This window comes from Haematobia irritans, chromosome 3 (assembly GCF_050003625.1).
Source record: "Haematobia irritans isolate KBUSLIRL chromosome 3, ASM5000362v1, whole genome shotgun sequence".
NCBI classification, from domain to species: Eukaryota; Metazoa; Arthropoda; class Insecta; order Diptera; family Muscidae; genus Haematobia; species Haematobia irritans.
The window spans coordinates 24,948,390-24,973,415 of record NC_134399.1 but is presented as its reverse complement, the minus strand read 5'-3'; the positions used below and the strand labels follow the sequence as shown (position 1 = coordinate 24,973,415).

Here is a 25,026-nt window from a genome sequence, read left to right as displayed (position 1 = left end):
ACTTCCAGTAGAAATTATGCTATGTTTGAAGTAAAAAACTTCCTTGAAATAAAGTTTTGAAAAACATGTCCTATATTTGAACGATTTTTTGCTTTGTAGTCAAGATGCAAAAAGACAACAAATTTAAAGACAATTTCATTAAATTTAAAGAATTTTTCTGAATTATTAAAGTCAAGTTGACCTTAGCCTTATAAATTTTTTCTTTCATGTTAAGATACATTTTTAAGTCAAATCACTTAATTATAAGTACAATACGACTTCATTGAAAAGTTTATCGACTTTTGGAGAAGGAAAATAACTTTATTTTAGAGAAATGCGTCTTCTATGCTAAGCAAATTTTGTATTCGTATTTTAAAGACATGAAATCTTTGACCTCACGACAATATTTTTTTCAGTGTATGATGGAGGGTATAAAAATAAGATATGTGACAAGACCGAGAACAATATAAAATAGAAAAGTGACGCTTTTTATTTCGTATTGGCCGTTTTATATTGCTTGTAGTTAGATGAACATAATATTACGACTTTGCTGCGGAATAATTTTTCACTAATATGATCTTAGTACTAGGCTTAACAAAGTTAAGCTCAGTTTTAAATGGCGGCAATGCCGTTATGACAAGTGTTTCTTAAGTTTCTTGCGAAAATTCTTATTACTTGTCAATAATACAGTTTTTCCATTTATTACTAATTTAAAGTAAAATGTCGTTAACAAAGACTCAAGTTTATTTGGCACAAATAGTAAAAATCGATAACAACGTATCACGGAATTTTCGTTAACAAATGTAAAAATGTATTTCTAACGGGTATCGGAAATTTCGTTAGAGGTACATACAGGTCTTTAAAGATAACAAATGGTCGATAACATTACCCCATTGTCAAAGTTTATGAAAGAAACAGGTTGGAACATAGGTGTATAATAGGCTCTCGTTCCCAACAAGATTATCAAGTCATTGTCAAGTTTTTTTTTAATCAAATTATGAAGTAATCAACAAATGTGACTATTGTACATCTTAAAGAGTTAATTTGTTTACCATTAAAGATTTGTTATCACATCATTCATATCTCCTAGTCAACAATAGGCATTTGAAAATAAAAGCTCTGCTAAAATTAATGTCAACTTATGTTTGAAAATCAGCTGTGAAATATCAACCTGTCAGTATTTAGCTTAAACGCTTAACTATAACACCTTCAACGGATAAATGTAGATAACTTATGCCATATTTTAATCGGCAGCATTCAATAGCAGCAGTGTGTCACTTATACAAATAATCAAGAATAAAGAGTGTTGACGTTACAGTAAAAGAAAATGCATGGCATTATCGTAATTTCGGTATTTCTTATTTATTTTTGTACAATCACTATGGTCGGGAGTCAGACACATATTGCTAACAGAGATGAATTATTTCCAATGTCGATCATACATATCAATGATTTCCATGCAAGGTAAGATGAAGTTTTTGTTTAATTTTGGAATGTCGATCTCTTGGATAGAATAAAATAGTTAGCGTCACTTCTACTGTTATTTTGTTATTATCTACATGCCCATAAATTCTATTTCCGATTAAAGCCTGTCCCTGGAGAAGGATTATAATCGCCTGAAACATGTGTCTAGAGTAAAATGGTATTTTTGGAGGGGAAACATGTAACATGTTTGTATAAACTATGCTATTTTCTCGGAAATTGTGTATCTTATTTCGGCAACCATGTACATGTTTGGCGAGAAAAAAAAAAAAAACATATTTGGGACAAAAACGTTCAATGTTTCCCTTCCAAAAAAAAAAAATTCTCTTGAAATATGTTTGAGAAGATTATTTTTTTCCCTGCTTGTGGTAAATATGCCTCTGCCACTTCTCGAACGTTTCACCGAAAATCGATCGGTCTGGAATTAAGTGAACTAGATTTTAAGGTTTCTTCGTCTTTTGGCTTGACAGAGAGCGTAGAAGGTGATAGTCGAGAGTTAGATGGTCTGGAGAGTATGGTGGATACTGAAGAACCTTTTATTCGAACTTTTGGAGTCCTGTTTTTAAGATTTTGGTAGCATTGACGTCGATCAGTATGACTTGATTTTGCCCTGACATTTGTTTGTACGTGAATACCTTTAGTAGTATACCGGAAATATAGAATGCAAATTCGATAAATGAGATCTGTGTCGTAATTTTAATTTTATAGATTCTAGATTTACAGCCAGATAGGTCGCAAAAAAAAAAAAACGTTTCCGACAAGCGTTAGAATCCATTAAAAATTATAAAAAATTATTTATTTGACAAAATATCACAGAATTTTTTAATTTACATCCAAAACATTGAATTCGGATCACACCTAAAGAAGTGATGCAAATTCTGTGCAACGGCTGCAATGGAGAACTTCCGTCCTATGACAAGCCCATGTTAAATTCATCGCTTCTGCGTCAATTTTGCACCACTTCCGGAACCAAAAAGAACATTTTCATTACTTTTTTGGCGACTCGTTTTCTCGTCTCATGTAAAAATCGTCTTGAAAATAAAGTGTTGAAAAACGTCTCCTATTTTTAAACGCTTTTTTGCTTTGTTGTCAAGATGCAAAAAGACAACAAATTTAAAGACAATTTCTTTAATATGAAAATTTTTTCAAATTATTAAAGACACGTTGACCTTAGCCAAACAAAATTTTCTTTCATTTTAAGATAGCCATTTTTAATTTGAATCACTTAATTATAATGAAAAATTATAAGAAATTATAAGAAAAGTTCATCGTCTTTCGGGCAAGGAAAAAACTTTCTATCAAAGAAATGCGTCTTCTATGCTAAGCAAAAAAACGTATTCGTATTTTAAGGATGTGAAATCTTTGGCTTCACGACAAAATTTTTTGTCAATGTAGAGAGCCAGAATTGAAATATGGGTGTGGCTGGATGAAATTTGCTCCTCCAAGAGGCTCCGGAAGACAAATTTGGGGGTCGGTTTATATGGGGGCTATACGTAAAAGTGGATCCAATACCATCAATACCAACTACTTGTGCCAAGTTTCACGTCGATAGCTTATTTCATTCGGAATATTAGCACGACCCAGAATATACATATATAGATACTTTATGGGGTCTTAGAGCAATATTTCGATGTGTTACAAACGGAATGACACCATGCTATGGTGGAGGGTATAAAAATGCGAAACTACTTTCAAACATCAAAAAAATATTTCCTCCTAAACTACATTTTGGATCAACGAAGATTTTGATACCCTAAACCACATAGTGGTGAGGGTAAAATAACTTTGATCTGCCAAAAAATGTGCCTACCAGAAATATTGATTTTAGACCCCATAAAATATATACCGATCGACTCAGAATCACCTCATTAGTCGATCTAGCGTCTACCGTCCGTCCGTCCATGTATTTTTTGTTCGCAGGATTCCGGTCGCAATTATTAACCGATTTGGATGCAATTTGGTACATGGTGTTTTTTTGGGCACAACGGTATTGAATTTGGAAGAAATCGGATCAAAATTAGATATAGCTCCCATATGTATGTATCGCCCGATTTCGACAAATGGAATCTCGTTGCGCTTTTTTACAAATCGATAGTCATTAAATTTTGCACATTGTAAACTTTTTCATCACCCTTTAAGTCTGCAAAATTTCATCGAAATCGGTTCAGATTTAGATATAGCTCCCATATATATGTATCGCCCAATTTTCCCAAATTTGGCCATAAAAACCTTATTTATTAAGCGATCTTACTCAAACTTGGCTTACTCTAATCTTTTATGGTACTGACAATATGTGCCAAAACTAATCGAAATCGGTTCAGATTTAGATATAGCTTCCATATATATGTATCGCCCGATTTTGCCAAATTTGGCCGTAAAACCCTTATTTATCAACCGATAGTACTCAAAGTTGGCTAAATATAATATTCTATACCTCTAACTGTATGTGCATAATTTCATCGAAATCGGTTCAGATTTAGATATAGCTCCCATATATATGTATCGCCCGATTTGGTCAAATTTGGCAGTAAAACCATTATTTATCAACCGATTGTACTCAAAGTTGGCTAAATGTAATCGGTTCAGATTTAGATATAGCTCCCATATATATGTATCGCCCGATTTTGCCAAATTTGGCCGTAAAACCCTTATTTATCAACCGATTGTACTCAAAGTTTGCTAAATGTAATCTTCTATAGCACTAACTGTATGTGCAAAATTTCATCGAAATCGGTTCAAATTTAGATATAGCTCCCATATATATGCATCGCCCGATTTTGAAAAATTTGCCCCTAATAACCTTATTTTTGACGATAGGGGCCTCATTTATTAACTGATCGTACTAAAATTTTACACCAAGTGACCTTCTGTGGGACCTATATCAGAGTTAGATATAGGTCCCATATATATGCATCGCTCGATTTTCCCAAATTTGGCCATAATACTTTTATTTATTAACCAATGTTACTCAAATTTCAAAATTTTGATGTACTAGCTGATCGTATTTAGACTTACATGTAGCTCTTACATAAATCTATTGCCCTATTTGCAGAAATTTGGATTTATTACCCACAACTAATTGACCGATTTCCTCTTTTTTAATAATGGACTCAATATTAGTGGCATACTAACTCTTTTGGTGCAAAATAAACTATAGCTCCTAATATTAGACATTTCTGCTCAGATTGTGACAAGACACCCGTAAACATGTACCCCCCTTTATACACAAAAAAATAAAATATGAATCTGTACATAAATTTGTACATTTTCAAAAATTTATGGACTTTTTCATAATAAATATGCACACTAACATAATATATTGTTTTCGTAAATACTTGTTGTGAAATTATGAATTTTTTAATAATATATATGGACGGTTTCATAAAATTAATGAAACTTTACTTAATATATCAAAAAAATACTGGGTTTCTCTTAGCGTGAGAGAGCCACAACATAGAGTTAGGTTAGGTTAGGTTAGGTTGTGTGGCAGCCCGATGTATCAGGCTCACTTAGACTATTCAGTCCATTGTGATACCACAGTGGTGAACTTCTCTTATATCACTGAGTGCTGCCCGATTCCATGTTAAGCACAATGACAAGGGACCTCCTTTTTATAGCCGAGTCCGAACGGCGTTCCACATTCCAGTGAAACCACTTAGAGAAGCTTTGAAACCCTCAGAAATGTCACCAGCATTACTGAGGTGGGATAATCCACCGCTGAAAAACTTTTTGGTGTTCGGTCGTAGCAGGAATCGAACCCACGACCTTGTGTATGCAAGGCGGGCATGCTAACCATTGCACCACGGTGGCTCCCAACCATAAGCGTAGGAAGGCCTCTGGGGAGGGGGCTTAGACCCCCCAGAAAAATTTTAGCCCCCCCAGAATTTGAAACTTAATTTATGATTTTCCATTTTTTAATAAATGTCAATAGTTTTTTTTTAATTTTTATAAAAATTAAACAAGTATATACAATCGCACAAAGTTCCGCTAAAGACTTTCATGAACAATCGAATTACTTGGGTTGTGGTAGCAATTTCCGATGGCAATGTTTGAAGTCAGATATTTATGAAATAAAGCTGTGGTTGAACTTATGCTTGATTTAGTTTAGTCAATTTAATTAAAAAATAGTAATTGATATTAAAACTATTCTTTCATAAATTAATATCTTAATAATGCTGCGAAAAAGCGTCGCCAAAAAAGTAGTGAAAATGTTCTTCTAGACCCAAGTGGTGCAAAATTGGAGGAGAAGCAATGAATGTAATATGAGCTTGTCGTAGGACAAACGTCCACCGTTTCAACAGTCGTTGCAATGAATTTGCATCACTTAAGGTGAGATCCGAATTCAGTGTTTTGAATGTGAATTAAAAAATTTTGTGATATTTTCCCAAATAAATAATTTTTATATTGTTTTTATGATTTTTAATGCATTCTGACGCTTGTTTGTTTTTCCTTGAACAATTTCCAAAATTATCGATTTTTCTATAATGGATTTAGCAGTTTTGTGGCAAAATTTGATTACTTTTTACCAATTTATTTATTCTTACTCTTTTTTTAAACTATTTGAAGAAAAGGAAAGCAAAAAATTACACATTTAAATATGAAAAAAAATCAAGTAAAAAAAACTTCCTGTGTAGTTAAAATAATTGAGGACATTTTTGGAAGTACTTTTAAAGTTGTGCCTTTAGAACAACTCACAATTTTTTTGCTGGGAAAAGTGTGGAACTACTTTTAGTTGCTTTATTATAAATTAATTGACGAGTTATTTTGATGTCTAATTTTTTATTCAATTTTATGAAATAAAACATTAATTGAACCGATAAGTTCAGTCTATAAATTTTTAGCTAGGGGGGCTATAGCCCCCCCTAGGAAAATTGTCTAGCTACGCTAATGCTCCCAACATAGAGTTACTCTCATATGTAAAAATACAAGCATATAATATGAGAAAAAAGGAAACATAACGTTTTGAAGGCGTGTGTTTGAGTTCTTCAGTACAGGGGAAAAATCTAAAAGAAAAGTTACATGTAATGCATGACGTTTTTAGTATATATTATGTAAAAGTACATATTTTTCAATGACGAAAAATATGTATACTTCATTTATAATATTAAAAACTCCATTCATATTATGTACACATTCTTGGTAAGTGAAAACCTGTATTTTTTATTTTATGAATTGTTTTCATATAATTTATGAATCCCGTGTTTGGAAAATTTTTGTGAACACTATTCATAAAATAAATGTATTATTTTTTTGTGTGTATGTTATCCAAAACCTATACCAATGATACTCCAAAACCTATACCAATGATACCTCACAAATGCTTATGTTAACTAATTCAGTTGGGGTGGTTTAAGGTATGATATAGTCGGCCCCGCCCGACTTTCTATTTTACTCACTTGTTTCTTTTTAAAGGTGTCACCTCAAAGGCAAGTAAATCCGTAAATTGTTTGGCCTGAAAGAGGAAAAGAAAACTTGACTACAATTTATTAATTTCATTATTAAAAATCATTTGTTTTGTTATGTTGATCTCTGAACCTATAACTGATTTTATTATTTTTTTTTTTGTGGGGGAGGCTATAGACCCCGTTCCAGGAAAAAAGTACGCTAATGGGTATGACAATTAGTTCCTTAAAGTCTGTTTGTAATATGAGTTTGCTCTTCAGTAACTATATCACGGTTTTATCTACTACAATTCTTACGAAGCTATCTACAAATTATATTTGTTTTGAAATCATTTTTACTATTCTAGAATTGAAAAAAAAACCCTGTCTGTTTGTAATTTACATTGTATTCGGCTAATAAAACGATAGTTCTCTGCCATGATAACATTTAATTGAAACATTTAATCAAACACTATCTGAAATCATTTGTATATTTAAATAACAAAATGTGTTTGTTTATAGTTATTAACTAAGTTATCATTTTTTGCGTTTTTTTTTTTATATTTTAACTAGATAAATTGCCTTCAATTCTGGAAGAAGTGAAACTTTAGTTATTAAAAATCTTAATTGTTTGATTAGAAACCAAATTAATATCTATTAACAAGTGTTATTGACTTTTTGTTTGTTTATAAGCAATTTCAAATTGAAATTGAAATAAACATTTACAAAATGAAGTAAAAAAATCTGTATCTGTATGAAAGAGAAACTTCATTTCGTTTGTATTTTTATACCCTCCACCGTAGGATGGTGGTATATTAACTTTGTCATTCCGTTTGTAACACATCGAAATATTGCTCTATTCTGGGTCGTGGTGAAATTCTGTGTCGATCTGAGCATGTCCGTCCGTCCGTCCGCCTGTTGAAATCACGCTAACTTCCGAACGAAACAAGCTATCGACTTGAAACTTGGCGCAATATTTTTCGACGAATTCAAGAAAATTTATTAGACATAACTAAGTTTTTTCACTTGTTAAAGAAAATTTTGTAGCTTGAAGGAAAAATTTGGAGTTCAAAATTGAAAGAATGTCTTTAGTGACATACGAAGTTCATGATGGACGCATTTTTGGTAAAATTTACAAATTTAAAGAAATTCTGAACTATTTTGTGGAAGACACAAATTTAGTTAATCTTTATGCTTCATTTGAGTATATTTTTTTCCTCGGTTTTAGTCAATTTAACTAACGTACACGAAAAATTATTAGAGTAAAGGAAACTTTTTCCAAACATAATAATTCCATGAACTAAAATAAAGTTAAATTGGCTTTAGTGAAATAGAGAGTTCACTTTTTTTTGAGTGTAGTTGTTATTGATGTAGGTCGGATGGTATTGCAAATGGGCCATATCGGTTCACTTTTACGTATAGCCCCCATATAAACGGACCCCAAATCTGGCTTGCGATTGCTTTAAGAGAAGCAAATTTCATCCGATCCGGCTGAAAATTGGTACATGGTGTTATTATATGGTCTCTAATAACCATCAGATCCGGCTGAAATTTGGTACATGGTCTCTAACAACCATACAAAAATTGGTCCACATCGGTCCATAACTATATATATAGCCCCCATATAAACCGATCCCCCAATTTGGCTTCCGGAGCCTCTAAGAGAAGCAAATTTCATCCGATCCGGCTGAAATTTGGTATATGGTGTTAGTATATGGTCTGTAATGAACATTCAAAAATTTGTCCACATCGGTCCATAATTATATATAGCCTCCCATATAAACTGATCCCCGATTTGGCTTGCGGAGAAGCAAATTTTATCCGATCCGGCTAAAACTTGTACATGGTGTTAGTATATCTAACAATCATGCAAATATTGGTCCACATCGGTCCATAATTATGTATAGCTCCCATATAAACCGATTCCCAGATTTGGTGAAATTTGGTACATTGCGCTAGTATATGACCACTAACAACCATGCCAAAATTGGTCCATATCGGTCTATAGTTATATATAGCCGATTCCCAAAAATAATCTACCAAAATTTTATTACTATAGAAAATTTTGTCAAAATTTTATTTCTATAGAAAATTTTGTCAAAATTTTATTTCTATAGAAAATTTTGTCAAAATTTTATTTCTATAGAAAATTTTGTCAAAACTTTATTCCCATAAAAAATTTTGTCAAACTGAATTATATACGTACTTAATCGGCCTTTTTTTGTTTAATATATACCCCGTATAGACTAACTTAGAATTGAGAAGACGGTGTTAAGAAGTTTTAAGATACCTTGCCATCGGCAAGTGGTACCGCGACCCAAGTAATTCGATTGCGGATGACAGTCTGTAGTAGAAGTTTCTACGCAATCCATGGTGGAGGGTACTTAATATTCGGCCCGGCCGAACTTACAGCACTAAGTTCGGCCGGGCCGAATCTTAAATACCCATCACCATGAACCAAATATTAGGGGTTTCCTTTGAAATTTCAGGAGGGCTTGAGGACTTGAGGACACTTCCCGAAGATAAATTTAATGATTTCACCTATCAGGACTATATCAGATTCTGGATTTATAAGAATATTTATAACATCTCTTGTAAGTGTGCAACAAAATTATAAAAATATGATTTGAAATCTTAAATATGTAGAAGTAAAATCTTGAAACTTTACATTGAGTTTCAAGCAATTTTCATGATCAGTGCGCCTTCTACAACCTCAAGAAGTGAAGTCGGTCTATATGGGGGCATTACCAAGTGGACCGATAAAAACTTAATCCGATACACGTTTTTGTGAGCCTAAAATACCAGAATATTTACAATTTCAGGCAAATCAGATAAAAACTACGGTTTCTAGAAACCCAAGGGGTTAAATCGGGAGATCGTTCTTATGGGGGCTATACTAAAATATGGACCGATACTCACCGTTTTCGGCACACCTCTTTATGACCCGAAAATACCTCTAGATTTCCAATTTCAGGCAAATAGGATAAAAACTTCGGAATCTAGAAGCCCAAGAAGAAAAATCGGGAAATCGGTCTAAATGGGGGCTATACCAAAACATGGACCGATACTCACAATTTTTGGCACACGTATTTGTGGTCCTACAATACCTCTAGATTTCCAATTTCAGGTAAATTAAACAAAAACTGCGGTTCTATAAGCCCAAGAAGTAAAATCGGGAGGTCGTTTTATATGGGGACCATACCAAAACATGGACCGATACTCACAATTTTTGGCACACGCATTTGTGATCCTACAATACCTCTAGATTTCCAATTTCAGGTAAATTGAATAAAAACTGCGGTTTCTATAAGCCCAAGAAGTAAAATCGGGAGATCGGTCTATATGGGGGCTATACCAAAACATGGACCGATACTCACCATTTTTGCACACCTCTTTATGGCCATAAAATACCTCTAGATTTCAAATTTCAGGCAAATTGGATAAAAACTACGATTTCTATAAGCCTAAGACCCTAAATCGGGAGGTCGGTTTATATGGGGACTATATCAAAACCTGGACCGATATAGCCCATCTTCGAACTTGACCTGTCTGCAGACAAAAGCCGAGTTTGTGCAAAATTTCAGCACGATTGCTTCATTATTGAAGACTGTAGCGTGATTACAACAGACAGACGGACATCGTTATATCGTCTTAGAATTTCTCCCTGATCAAGAATATATATACTTTATATAGTCGGAAATCGATATTTCGATGTGTTACAAACAGAATGACAAACTTATTATACCCCCGTCACCATTCTATGGTAGTGGGTATACAAATATGGAAAACGGGTATAACAGACGTTGTACTTTAATAATATAAAAACAAGTATATACGGCCGCAAGTTCGGCCAGGCCGAATCTTATGTACCCACCACCATGGATTGCGTAGAAACTTCTACGAAAGACTGTCATCCACAATCGAATTACTTGGGTTGTGGTATCTTAAAACTTCTTATTCCTGCATGGTTGTTGGATACCATATACTAACATCACGTACAAAATTTCAACCGAATGGGAAGTATTTTCCTCTTCCAAGGGGCTCTGGAGGTCAAATCTGGGGATCGGTTTATATGGGGCCTATATATAATTATGGACCGATATCGACCAATTTTTGCATGGGAGTTTGAGGCCATATATTAACACCACGTACCAAATTTCAACTGAATCAGATGAATTTTGGTCTTCCAAGAGGTTCCGGAGGTCAAATCTGGTGATCGGTTTATATGGGGGCTATATATAATTATGAGCCGATGTGGACCAATTTTTGCATGGTTGTTAGAGACCATATACTAACATCACGTACCAAATTTCAGCCATATCGGATGAAATTTGCTTCTCTTAGAGGCCTCGCAAGCCAAATCGGGGGATCGGTTTATATGGGGGCTATATATAATTATGGACCGATGTGGACCAATTTTTGCATGGTTGTTCGAGACCATATACTAACACCATGTACCAAATTTCAGCCGGATCGGATGAAATTTGCTTCTCTTAGAGGCCTCGCAAGCCAAATCGGGGGATCGGTTTATATGGGGGCTATATATAATTATGGACCGATGTGGACCAATTTTTGCATGGTTGTTAGAGACCATATACTAACACCATGTACCAAATTTCAGCCGGATCGGATGAAATTTGCTTCTCTTAGGGGCCTCGCAAGCCAAATCGGGGGATCGGTTTATATGGGGGCTATATATAATTATGGACCGATGTGGACCAATTTTTGCATGGTTGTTAGAGACCATATACTAACACCATGTACCAAATTTCAGCCGGATCGGATGAAATTTGCTTCTCTTAGAGGCCTCGCAAGCCAAATTTTGGGGTCCGTTTATATGGGGGCTATACGTAAAAGTGGACCGATATGGCCCATTTGCAATACCATCCGACCTACATCAATAACAACTACTTGTGCCAAGTTTCAAGTCGATAGCTTGTTTCGTTCGGAAGTTAGCGTGATTTCAACAGACGGACGGACGGACGGACGGACGGACATGCTCAGATCGACTCAGAATTTCACCACGACCCAGAATATATATACTTTATGGGGTCTTAGAGCAATATTTCGATGTGTTACAAACGGAATGACAAAGTTAATATACCCCCCATCCTATGGTGGTGGGTATAATAAAATTTAATAGTAACAATAATAAAAAATTGCTTTACTTGCACGAAAGTGGCCATTACCGCCCAGCAAAAAAAGCGTCGCCAAAAAAGTAGTGAAAATGTTCTTTTTCGATCTGCAAGTGGTGCCAAATTGACGGAGAAGCGATGAATTTAACATGGGCTTGTCATAGGACGAATGTCCACTATTTCAACAGCAGCTGCACTGAATTTGCATCACTTCTTAAGGTGTGAGGTGATTTTTGTGTTATTTTGACAAATAAATATTTTTTTATTTTTTTATGCATTTTAATGTATTATAACGCTTGTCTGGAACGTATGTGATCAAATATTTTCAAATATTCGGAATTTTTCTAAAAAAGATTTAACATTTCCCATTAAAAATATGAAAAAAAGAAAAAAAGATTGACTCAAATGAACTTCCTGTGCAGTTTGGGAGGGCACTTTTGCTGGGCGAGTTTGGTTTTTTTTTTCGATGAAAAGTCATTCAAAATTGAGCAGTTTGTGAACTTGCCAAACGGGTCACCTGATGGTGTCGGCCGATGGTCGCACACCGTTTGTATTCGTCGTCAAAATAAATGCCGAATATTATCGAGTTAATATTTCCGAGAGGTATTATTATTGATTGGCTACACATCTTAAGGACGATGTTATCGATTGTTTACATTTCCCTCATAAAGTCCGTTATGCACCTCAAACGAAATTTCCGCGACCTATAAGAAATGTAACGAATATTCAACGGAGATGTTATTAACGATTTTGCTCCCATAACATATATACAAGAAACCTGTATTATCGGCATGTGGAGCTATCCCCAGAGCTACATACAAGGTTAAAGAAATACATTACAAACGTCGGCGCGCAACATGAGTTTTTGTAAGAACTACATACCGAGTTCCATGGAACAAAATGTCGATAACATTTAATAATAATAATCATAAAAAATTGCTTTACTCGCACGATAGTTGCCATTACCGAGTTTGATTTTTTTTTTTGATGAAAAGCCATTCAAAATTGCGCTGTTCCGAGTTGTCGAGTTAATATTTCCGAGAGGTGTTATTATTGATTGGCTACACATCTTAAGGGCGATGTTATCGATTGTTTACATTTTCCCTCATAAAGTCCGCTATGCAACTCAAACGAAATTTCCGCGACCCATAAGAAATGTATTGCTATATTTTGTAACGAACGGAGACGTTATTAACGATTTTGCTCCCATAACAAATATACAACAAAACTTATTATCGGTATGTGGAGCTACATACAAGGTTAAAGAAATACATTACAAACGTCGGCGCGCAACATGAGTTTTTGTAAGAACTACATACCGAGTTCCACGGAACAAAATATCGATAACAACGTATACACATTTGCTTTAAAGCCCGGAATGTACCAGCATTTCCTCTCAATTTGTAAACTATTCAAATTTGATTTATCGACTATTAAAAATCGATTATCTCTAGAAGTTTATATCGCCCTCTTCAAAAAAAAAAAAAAGAAACAAGTATATACGGCCGTAAGTTCGGCCAGGCTGAATCTTATGTACCCTCCACCATGGATTGCATTGAAACTTGTACTAAAGACTGTCATCCACAATCGAATTACTTGGGTTGCGGTAACACTTGCCGAGGCATCTTAAAACTTTTTAACACCGACTTCTCAATTGTGAATTAAATACGTATTATATAATTCACAATTGAGAAGTTTGACAAAATTTTCTATAGAAATAAAATTTTGACAAAATTTTCTATAGCAATAAAATTTTGACAAAATTTTCTATGGAAACAAAATTTTCTATAGAAATCAAATCTTGACAAAATTTTATATAGTAATAAAATTTTGACAAAATTTTCTGTAGAAATAAAATTTGGACAAAATTTTCTATAGTAATAAAATTTTGGTACATTATTTTTGGGGATCGGCTATATATATCTATAGACCGATATGGACAAATTTTGGCATGGTTGTTAGCGGCCATATACTAGCGCAATGTACCAAATTTCACCACGTACCAAATTTCAACCTGATCGGATGAATTTTGCTCCTGCAAGAGCTCCGGGGGTCAAATCTGGGATTCGGTTTAAATGGGGTTATATATAAGACCGGTATGGACCAATCTTTGCATGGTTGTTAGAGACTATATACCAACACCACGTACCAAATTTCAACCGGATCGGATTAATTTTGCTCATCCATGAGGCGCCGGAGATCAAATCTGGGGATCGTTTTATATGGGGGCTATTTATAATTATGGGCCGATGTGGACCAATTTTTGCCTGGTTGTTAGAGACCATATACTAATACCATATAACAAATTTCAGCCGGATCGGATGAAATTTGCTTCTCTTAGAGGCTCCGCAAGCCAAATCATGGGATCGGTTTATATGGGGGCTATATATAATTATTGACCGATGTGGACCAATTTTTGCATGGTTGTTAAAAACCATATACTAACACCATGTATCAAATTTCAGCCAGATCGGATGAAATATGCTACTCTTAGAGGCTCCGCAAGTCAAATCTGGGGGTCCGTTTATATGGGGGCTATACGTAAAAGTGGACCGATAGGGTCCATTTGCAATACCATCAGACCTACATTAATAACAACTACTTGTGCCAAGTTTCAAGTCGATAGCTTGTTTCGTTCGGAAGTTAGCGTGATTTCAACAGACGGACGGACGTAGGACGGGCTTATGTTAGATCGACTCAGATTTTCACCACCACCCAGAATATAATACTTTATATATTTCGATGTGTTACAAACGGAATGACAAAGTTAATATACCCCCATCCTATGGTGAAGGGTATAATAAAGGGTGATACGGTCAAAATTTGGTCAATATAAACTTGACGTATTTCTTTCAATTTTGCATTTAAAAAACCTGAACACCCCTCATTTTGAAGGTGTGTGTGTAGAATATTGCTCCTATTTTGATTTTGGAATTCACTCTTCAGTTGTCAAAATGCCGTCCAAGCAAGAAGAGCAGCGTATCTAAATTTTGCTCGTGCATCGCGAAAATCCGAGGTACTCGCACGCAAAGCTGGCAACATCGCTAAAAGTTGCCAAATCAACCGTTACAAATGTAATTGAAGTGTTTGGGGAACGTTTGTCGACAGCCAGGATGTCTGGATCGGGGGGAAATCGAAAAACGGAAGCCGCTGAGACGATAAAGAGAGTTGCCGGTAGTTTCAAGCGAAACCCTAACCTCTCTCTCCGAGATGCTGCAGATAAGCTGGGTGTATCGTCTACAACCGTGCATCGAGCCAAAAAACGAGCCGGACTATCGTCTTACAAGAAGGTAGTGACTCCAAATCGCGATGATAAACAAAATACGACGGCCAAAGCGCGATCCCGGAGGCTGTACACGACGATGCTGACGAAGTTTGACTGCGTGGTAATGGACGACGAAACCTACGTCAAAGCCGACTACAAGCAGCTTCCGGGATAGGAGTTTTATACGACAAAAGGAAGGGAATTGTAGCAGATATTTTCAAGCACATAAAACTGTCAAAGTTCGCAAAGAAATATCTGGTTTGGCAAGCCATCTGTACCTGTGGCTTGAAAAGCAGCATTTTCATAGCTTCCGGGACTGTCAACCAAGAAATTTACGTGAAAGAGTGTTTGAATAAACGTTTGCTGCCTTTCCTGAAGAAACACGGTTGTTCCGTACTGTTTTGGCCGGATTTGGCATCTTGCCATTACGGTAAAAAGGCCATGGAGTGGTACGCCGCCAACAACGTGTAGGTGGTTCCCAAGGACAAGAACCCTCTCAACACGCCAGAGCTCCGCCCAATTGAGAAATACTGGGCTATTGTCAAGCGGAACCTAAAGAAGACCAAAAAAACTGCTAAGGACGAGCAGCAGTTCAAGGCAAACTGGCTTTCTGCGGCGAAGAAAGTGGACAAGGTGGCTGTACAAAATCTGATGGCAGGTGTCAAGCGTGAGGCCCGGCAATTCGGATTTGGAAAAGCGAAAGCCTAATTGAATATTTTTCCTGAATTTTATACTAATTCAACTTAAAAAAGAAATTTAATTTGATTTTTTAAATAAACGATTTCACCGATTTACACGCGTTTTCCCTTGACCAAATTTTGACCGTATCACCCTTTAATATTGTACGAAAGTCGATAAATTAGACCCAATTAGTAGATCCCAAACCCTAACACCCTTTAATGTTTTTTTTTTTTTATACAGATTTGAGCCTACTGATTTGACCGGTGGAAGCTGTGGGACAGGTGATATCTGTATTGGTGGTTATGCTCGAACTGTGTATACAGTTAAACGTTTGCTAGATGAACAAAAAGACAAAAATCCTGTATATTTTAATGCTGGTGATAGTTTTCAAGGAACCTTATGGTACAATATAGGACGTTGGAATGTTACAAGCCAATTTCTCAATATGTTACCCGCAGATGCTATGGTGAGTATGTAAAGAAAACCAAAAAATCCCAGGATATGAATTTCCCTATATATTCTCTTCTCTTATAGACTTTGGGTAATCATGAATTCGATCATGGAGTTGAGGGTTTAGTTCCATTTTTAAAAAATCTCAATAGTCCAATGTTGGTGGCCAATATAGATGTTAGCAAAGAGCCCACATTAATGGGTCTTTATCAAAAATCAATGATAATCGAAAGGGGAAATAGAAAAATCGGTGTAATTGGAGTGATTTTAGAAACAACCTATGTAAGAAAGGTTATGGTCACACTAGGCAAATATTTGACCAAAATGAGTGTCAAACATTTTTCCAGAACCATTTTCCAAATATCTGGATACGGTTTTTGAAAAATAATCCTACCATGATGTTATCCAATATGAGCTAAAAATATCTGTTGGTTTGGCTGTGGCGACGGATTCTTTTTTGATTTATGTCAAATATTTGACTAATGTGACCAAAGCATAAGGAGAATAATTTTAGCATTTCAAGGAATTATACCAATACCGTGCTCTCTCTCTCTCTCTCTCTTCACAGGAATTGGCCAATACTGGTAATGTAATTTTTCGCAATGAAAGTCTATCCATATTGGAAGAGGCTGCCAAGCTTAAATCCCAAGGAGCTAATATTATAATTGTATTATCGCATTGTGGTTATGATGTTGATCAAGTAATTGCCGCAAATGCTGGCTCAGAGATTGATGTTATTGTTGGAGCCCATTCACATACGTTTTTATATACAGGTGATACACCACCGGGACCAGATCAATCTCGTGGAGATTATCCCACTCAAGTCGTACATTCTTCGGGACATCGTGTGCTTATTGTCCAGGCCGGTGCCTATGCTAAATATGTTGGTAATATTACGGTCTTTTTTGACAATGAGGGTAATGTGGTGGATTTTGAAGGTGCACCAATTTTCATGGGAGCAGATATACCAGAAGGTAATTTTTATATTTTTTTGTGGAAAACACCTTAATTCGATATAGTTTTATGTGTTTATAAGACCAGACAAAAATCTTGTACTTACGGGAAAAGTGATTTATTTTCTATAGTCTTCATGTCTTCTTATTATTTATCGTAGTGTCGATAAAACAGTCCTAATCGTAAGGTGAGAAACTGCCAAAAAAATAACCCTGTATTCAATTAATAAATGGATATACAGGGTGATTTATATTTAATGCAATAAAGTAAAGCCCTATATTTTTTATTCTATTGTTTAAAAACTAAAAATGTCAGTAATAGAATCGACACTTTGGTATTTTGTAGTGCAAACCTTACATTTCAAAATGCCCCTGACGCAAAAGATCAGCGGATTGAGATCCGGACATTTTAGTGACAATTGTGCGTGAGAAACGAAGCGAGGAACCTCTTTTTAAGTCATTCTTGGTTCACGCGTGCTTAGTGCTGTTGGAATGTCCATGGTCTGCGGACGAAATATTTGTCTTCCCTGAGCTTCAATACTGTCTTAACCCTTTCGACTCTGAATTTTTATAGGTATCGCTAATTTTTTTTTTTTTACTTTTAATCATGTTGAAGTCATTTAAGAAGCGTCTAGCCAAAATTTCGGGTCGCCACGCCCATTCGTTTAGGCGGTAGAGAATGTTGCCTGTGGGCAATTGTGACTACAAACAATTTTGTTTACGTTTTATTGGATTTTTGTTAAGTTTTTTGTTATTTTACAGTAAATATATACTTAGATGCGCTCGTGAGTGGAATTTCAATCACGCTCAAATACATCCACGAAGAAATATTTGTACTCACGCATGCCATGTGGGTAGGAATTCACGGTCACGAAATGAAAAGTCATACTGGCACACGCTCACACATGAACAATGTTTATGTCTCACGCTTTCGCACGATTCACGACAATTTTCGTAATTCACGACAAATCTCGTAAGTCACGAATATTTTCGGAACACGACATTTTTCGTGGCTCAATAAAATTCTGGTAATTAACGAAATTTCTCGTGACTCACGCTATTGAAATCTTAAGCGTGATTAAATATGTAAAGGTGATTAAAATCGGTGAGCTTGAATTTAATCGTGAACGTGTATTTGTTCGTGATTGTGACTTTTTTGTGTCTGTTTTACCGTGAGTGCGAATTTTATCGTGAATATGAATTTTATTGTTAACGTGAATTTTATCTTGAGCGTGAGTTGTATCGTGAGCGTGGGTTGGATCGTGAAAGTAAATTTTTATCGGGAGCGTGATTTCGGAGAAAGTTTACTCACTCACAATCACGAACACAATTTGATTTTTACTCACGCTCACGCGCCACACATTTTTCTTTAATCCCGTTCACGCACATTCACGAGGTTTCGTTTAAATTTCATTCACGAGGTTTCGTTTAAATTTCATTCACGAGATTTCGTTTAAATTTCATTCACGGCTTCGCGTGAATCACGCGTGACTCACGAAAATGTTTTGTTTTTAACCCATGTGAATTTAACTGGCGGTGTAAAAAACCAAAGTATTATAAAGCGTCAATATTCGTGCTAATCGACTAGTATGTTGCCAAGAAGTGGCTTCCTCCCTTTTTACGATTCCTTCCAAATTCCCCACTGCACTGCAGATATGTTTTCCACATCATCGCCGCATTTCTCGTCACTGGGACATCCCAATTGAAGTTCAAAATTTTTTCAAAATCATTGTTTTTCAAACCTTTTTTCTCCAGGGCTTATGTTCAAAAATATGTAATTTTACTACCACAATTGCCCAAAGTTGCACACAGGCAACTTTTCAATTTTAAAAATTTCCCATCTGTTGTTTTTTTGCAATTCTAAGATTTGACTTCCAGAAATATTTTATTTGACATGTACTACAATAGATTTAATAAAAACTTTCAACATTTTAGTTGTAATTTTTGAAAAAAGTCACATGTATAAAAACCTCCTTTTAAATTCGCAAATATTTTTTTCGTGAGGTACGTGCGTATTAATGAAATTTTTTTGCTAATTGACAACCAAATTAGCTGATTTTTCATTCAACTTGAAGAAAACACTTGTAGCTTTCGATACCGTTACAGTTTTATGAACAAAAACAAAAACAACGCTGACAAGTCTCAAAACACAAAAAGTTGCCCACAGGCAACTTTAGGGTCGAAAGGGTTAAGAACATTTCCCCAATAATATTTGGCATTTATTTTGACGCCACGTTCGTTTAATGTAGGAGAGGTGCGACCATCGTACGTTTTCAGCTGGCCCCTTTGGCTAGTAAACTCGATCACGCTGATGGATTTTGAATGGCTTTGCATCGGAGGAAACCAAATTTGGTATATGGCCACTTTCGTGTAAGCGAAGTAACTCCTTGGCTGCTTCCATTTAATTTTTTTGTGCATCGGTAAGCTCTTGCACCGTGGTGCAATGGTTAGCATGCCCGCCTTGCATACACAAGGTCGTGGGTTCGATTCCTGCTTCGACCGAACACCAAAAAGTTTTTCAGCGGTGGATTATTCCACCTCAGTAATGCTGGTGACATTTCTGAGGGTTTCAAAGCTTCTCTAATTGGTTTCACTGCAATGTGGAACGCCGTTCGGACTCGGTATCACAATGGACTGAATAGTCTAAGTGAGCCTCATACATCGGGCTGCCACCTAACCTAACCTAACCTAAGCTCTTGCACTTTGGAACTTCCATACCTTTGGTCCAAGCCCAGTTTTCAATATGTGTTTCATTCGCTCTGGCGATATGTTGAGCTCATGAGCAAATTTTCTACCATAGCGGTGTTGTTAGCAAAACAAAACATTTACTCAGGAGGTTGTTTATTCACCAGATGGTGATTTGGATGGCTACAGCGATAAACCCCATAAAGGAATGCTCTTGGTATCCCCGGGGCAGCATTTTTACAGGTCTATATTCCCCTACATGACGCTTGTCTGTGTATTCTACACTAGCGCTGCGCTCTTCACCACTCACCGGCCAATTGTGTCAACAAGGTTACATTGCCCGCACCCCAAGTGCTGCCGGCAAGAGATTTGAGGACCCTGGGGACAGGTGACTTAAAAAATCCGTCGAATGTGACCCCGAGAAGTTTGGAATAGTTTGTTGGCGAAAACGTAAACTGATATCCAACTGCCTGCTTAGTTCTGCCGTCCATGTAGTGAATAGTGTGGCTTAGGATTTGGTGGCGAACATCCTCAAATTTCTCGCAGTGAAATAACTGGAACAGTGGCAGGTAGAAATTTATGCGATCTCAAATGGCCCGGATGCCACGATTATACAGAGAGAGTTAAGAGAGGGAAGAATAGATGAAAGGTAAAGGTTGAATAGGACCGAAGATATCACCACATCTTTGGGAATTCTCTGACTACTAGTCCCTAAATTCCACGAACGACTGGCATGCGTACATATAATAAAGCAACCAATGTTTATTCCATGCCGGCAGAGGCGTGTTAACTATATTCTCGAATAGTTAAAATTTCATTGATGACTCAAGCGCCACGAGGCCCGTCCTGCGGCTCGGTCTGGTTGAGCCCAGAGATGGTGAGTAAAGGTGTTGGAAAATTCTCCAGAAGTCTGGGGAGTAGAAGTGCCGCATGTGTCTTTGTTACTAGTGGGAGAAGGCAATCCTGCCTTTATGATTCACCCTTGTCCGAGTCCTAGCTTGGCTTGGAGTCAACCAAACTTCTAGTATTATGAGAGATTCCAAAGACAAAGTGATTAGCCTGGTCATGTACTCAAATCCCAGGATTTTCAGATGTATCAACAGCAGCATCGAGATTCAATAGAAGCACTTTGCATATTTTGGCGCTGTTGCTGACATCTAGCGAGATTCAATCGAAGCACTTTGCATATTTTGGCGCTGTTGCTGATATCTAGCTGCTGGGAAATTCTCCACAAAGCTGAGGAGGAATAGGAATATGATCACCTCAAACATGTTTCAAGAGCAAAATGTTATTTTTGTATGGTGACCATGTAACATGTTTGTCACTAAAATGTTATTTTCTCGTCAAATATAACCTGCTTGCCGACATCAGATACATGATTTCCGAGAAAATAACATGGTTGCGAAAACCATGCTACATGGTCACCACCCAAAAATAACATTCTGCTCTTAAAACATGTTTGAGGTGACCATATTCCTTGTCTGGGTGTGGTGAGAGAAGGACCTGTATGATTCGCCCTTGCTCTAGTCTTTGCCAGGCTTCAGTAGCAGTAGTGGCGCAAGTGTACTGCGTATTGATGAGAGAGGGAAATCGGCTTGTATAATTCACCCTTGCCTGGTTTCAGTAGTGTAGTCAACTTACCCATGGCTATTGATGATAGAGGGAAGTAGGCCTGTATGATTCACACTTGCTCAAGTCTATGTCTGGCTTCAGTAGTAGAGTTACCCTGACCTTTCTTCCAGACCTCTGGTATATTGGGAGATTCCAAAGAAAAAGTGGGGAGTCTGGTCATATACTCAACTCCCATTGTTCTCAGATCTTTCAGCAGCACCAAATTTCGTTGAAAACTTAAGTGTGCAAAGCTTTTTTATACCCTCCACCATAGGATGGGGGGTATATTAATTTTGTCATTCCGTTTGTAACACATCGAAATATTGCTCTAAGACCCCATAAAGTATATATATTCTGGGTCGTGGTGAAATTCTGAGTCGATCTGAGCATGTCCGTCCGTCCGTCTGTTGAGATCACGCTAACTTCCGAACGAAACAAGCTATCGACTTGAAACTTGGCACAAGTAGTTGTTATTGATGTAGGTCGGATGGTATTGCAAATGGGCCATATCGGTCCACTTTTACGTATAGCCCCCATATAAACGGACCCCCAAAATTGGCTTGCAGACCCTCTAAGAGAAGCAAATTTCATCCGATCCGGCATCCAATTCTGGCTCCCTACGTACCGTGCAAAAGTCCATATCGATTCGTAATTATTTGTAGACTTACATACATTTTTGTCTAACCACGTGTGGACTTACTCACAATTTAGAAAACGATTTAAGATACCACAACCCAAGTAATTCGATTGTGTATAAAAGTCTTTCGTAGAAGTTTGTACGCAATCCATGGTGGAAGGTACATAAGATTCGGCCTGGCCGAACTTACGGCCGTTTATACTTGTTTATTCTGAGTTGTTTACGAAATTCGGGGAGATTAATGTCTTGCTAACTAGTGAGAGAAGGCCTGTACAATTCACCCTTACTCGAGTCCTCTCTTGTCTTCCATAGAGGAGTGAACCTACCCATTTTCCAGGTCATCCGGTATAATGAGAAATTCCAAAGGCAACGGTGGGGTCTGGTAACATACTCAACTGCCAGTGTTCCCGGATATTTCAACAGCAGCAACGAGATTCCACCGCAGCACCTTGCATGCTTTGAAGAGAGAGGAAAATCGATCTGTATGATTAACCCTTGCTTCAGTATTTTAGTGGTTTCGGTAGCGGAATTATGGAAGAATGTTCCTTAAGGCTGGGAAGGAGTTGTGTCGCAAGTATCATGGGTATTGGAGATAGAGGGAAAACGGCCAGTGTGATCCAGCCTTGCTAGAGTCCTTGCTTGGCTTCAGTAGTGGTGTCAATGTACCCATTTTATAGGCACCCATTTTATAGATTCCATAGACAAAATGGGGAGCCTGATCATCTACTTGACTCTCAATGTTCCCCGATGTTTAAGCAGCAGCTCCATATTTTGGTGCTGTTGCTTACATCTAGCAAAGCAAATTGATGACTCCACGTTTTGCAAGGTGAACGAGGGTGCAAAATTATGAGTGATTGCAGCATTTTGCCAGATCTTTCATTACCATCCCTTTGTCTGGTAAATGACGTAACCTGGCTATGATCATTTCACCTCCCCATAATTGTCTCTCATTTATCGACCTTCCGATTCCATAGCATCTGAAGTCTGGACGTTTATTTATCAAAAGATAGCCAATTGGGACGTCTACAGAGAATACGTTAATTACCGCTCCCTCTATTTCCATATTTTTTTCTCAATTATCGACCTTCCGATTCCATAGCATCTGAAGTCTGGACGTTTATTTATCAAAAGATAGCCAATTGGGACGTCTACAGATAATACGCTAATAACCGCTTCAGTGAGCTACCGCTCCCTCTATTTCCATAATTTTTTCTCATTTATCGACCTTCCGATTCCATAGCATCTGAAGTCTGGACGTTTATTTATCAAAAGATAGCCAATTGGGACGTCTACAGAGAATACGCTAATAACCGCTTCAGTGAGCTACCGCTCCCTCTAATGTTCATGTTGCCCTAAAGAAGTTCTACAAAGCAGCAGCATCTCACTTTGGGTTTTATGTTGCTTGAATTATAATAGCGATTTATTCCATTCCATTTTCCTCCCATTATTTTCCAGATCCCTATGTATTAGAGGCTATGAAACCTTGGAAAGACATTGTTGATGCTCGAGGTGAAGTCATAATAGGCCAAACGGTAGTTGATCTCATGAAAACTCCATGCGATCATCAGGAGTGTAATTTAGGTAACTTTTTCACCGATGCTGCAATCCATGCCGTAAGTATAGTCCAAGCGATGAGGAAAGGAACTAAAAATCCAAATAAAATTTTAAATTTCCAGTTTTTGAACTTGGCTCCCTACACTGAAAAAGCATGGTCTGTAGGGCCTATTGCCTTGGTAAATAATGGTGCCTTAAGAGTTCCTTTACATCGTGGTAGTAAGTTAATGGAAATTTCTAAAATTTTATTCCATTGAATTTTAACAAATTATATTTGCAGATCTTAGTTATTCCCAGATTGTAACCATGTCACCATTTGAAAATATTTTGAATGCTTTTGATTTACCTGGAGAAAAATTACTGGAAGCTTTGGAGCATACTGTTAGTTTAATTGATTTAGATAGAGGTATTACAACTTCACGAAATTTCTTACAATTTTCTGGACTTAAAGTAATCTATGATTATAAAAAGCCTATAAATCAAAGAGTTGTAGATGTGAAAGTTCGTTGTGGTTCATGTAATTTTCCCAGATATGAACCCTTCAATGTCACTTCAACTTATCGTGTTATTGCCACCACCTTTCTCTTGGATGGTGGTGATGGTTTCCATATGTTAACCGAATCTGCGAGTAATATTCAGTGAGTATAGGGGGGATATGGGATACCCTTTGACATTTGATATTGATTTATATGGATTTGTTTTTATTTCCTGTTCTAGACCTTATATTAGCGATTTGGAAGCTTTGCTGTCTTATACGGAATTAATCAGTCCAATCTATACAGGATTACAGGGGCGTATTAAAGTAATATAGAGATCAGTTTGAAAAAAGTATCAAAAATTGTCATTGTAATGTTATGAAATATGTTAAAGATATTAAATTTAGAAATTAAATATTTTGTAAAATTTTTAATGAAAACTCGTAATTTTACCAAGTTTCGTTTAAAATAAAGAGTTGAAATAAATTTATGTGTGTATAGCTATTTTTCCAAAAATTTCTAAGGGGTAGTTATCGATGTTTAAGCATGGCACACGAATGTTACACTTCATACCGAGATTTACAGAATGAAGCCGCAGAAGTACGCCGTTGTTGTAACAGTTTTTATTGTAGTTTCATCCATTTTGTTCGATGCTTGTGTAGTTCAACTATTAGGAGCCATACTCCGAGTAGGAAAAATATAATAAATTCCTACTCCGAGTATGGCTCCATTAGAAT

The 25,026-nt window shown here is 36.5% G+C and overlaps 1 protein-coding gene across 1 annotated transcript; it reads left to right on the top strand.

Moving 5' to 3' along the window:
- Positions 1 to 1,153: 1,153 nt before the first annotated feature.
- LOC142229730 (5'-nucleotidase-related protein-like) lies at positions 1,154 to 24,779 on the top strand. The gene is made up of 8 exons (XM_075300298.1): positions 1,154 to 1,443; positions 16,164 to 16,389; positions 16,458 to 16,655; positions 16,942 to 17,347; positions 23,715 to 23,872; positions 23,936 to 24,032; positions 24,094 to 24,451; positions 24,531 to 24,779. Exons 1-8 carry the CDS (start codon positions 1,307 to 1,309, stop codon positions 24,622 to 24,624), a joined length of 1,674 nt encoding a protein of 557 aa, XP_075156413.1. The 5' UTR covers positions 1,154 to 1,306; the 3' UTR covers positions 24,625 to 24,779.
- Positions 24,780 to 25,026: the final 247 nt, after the last annotated feature.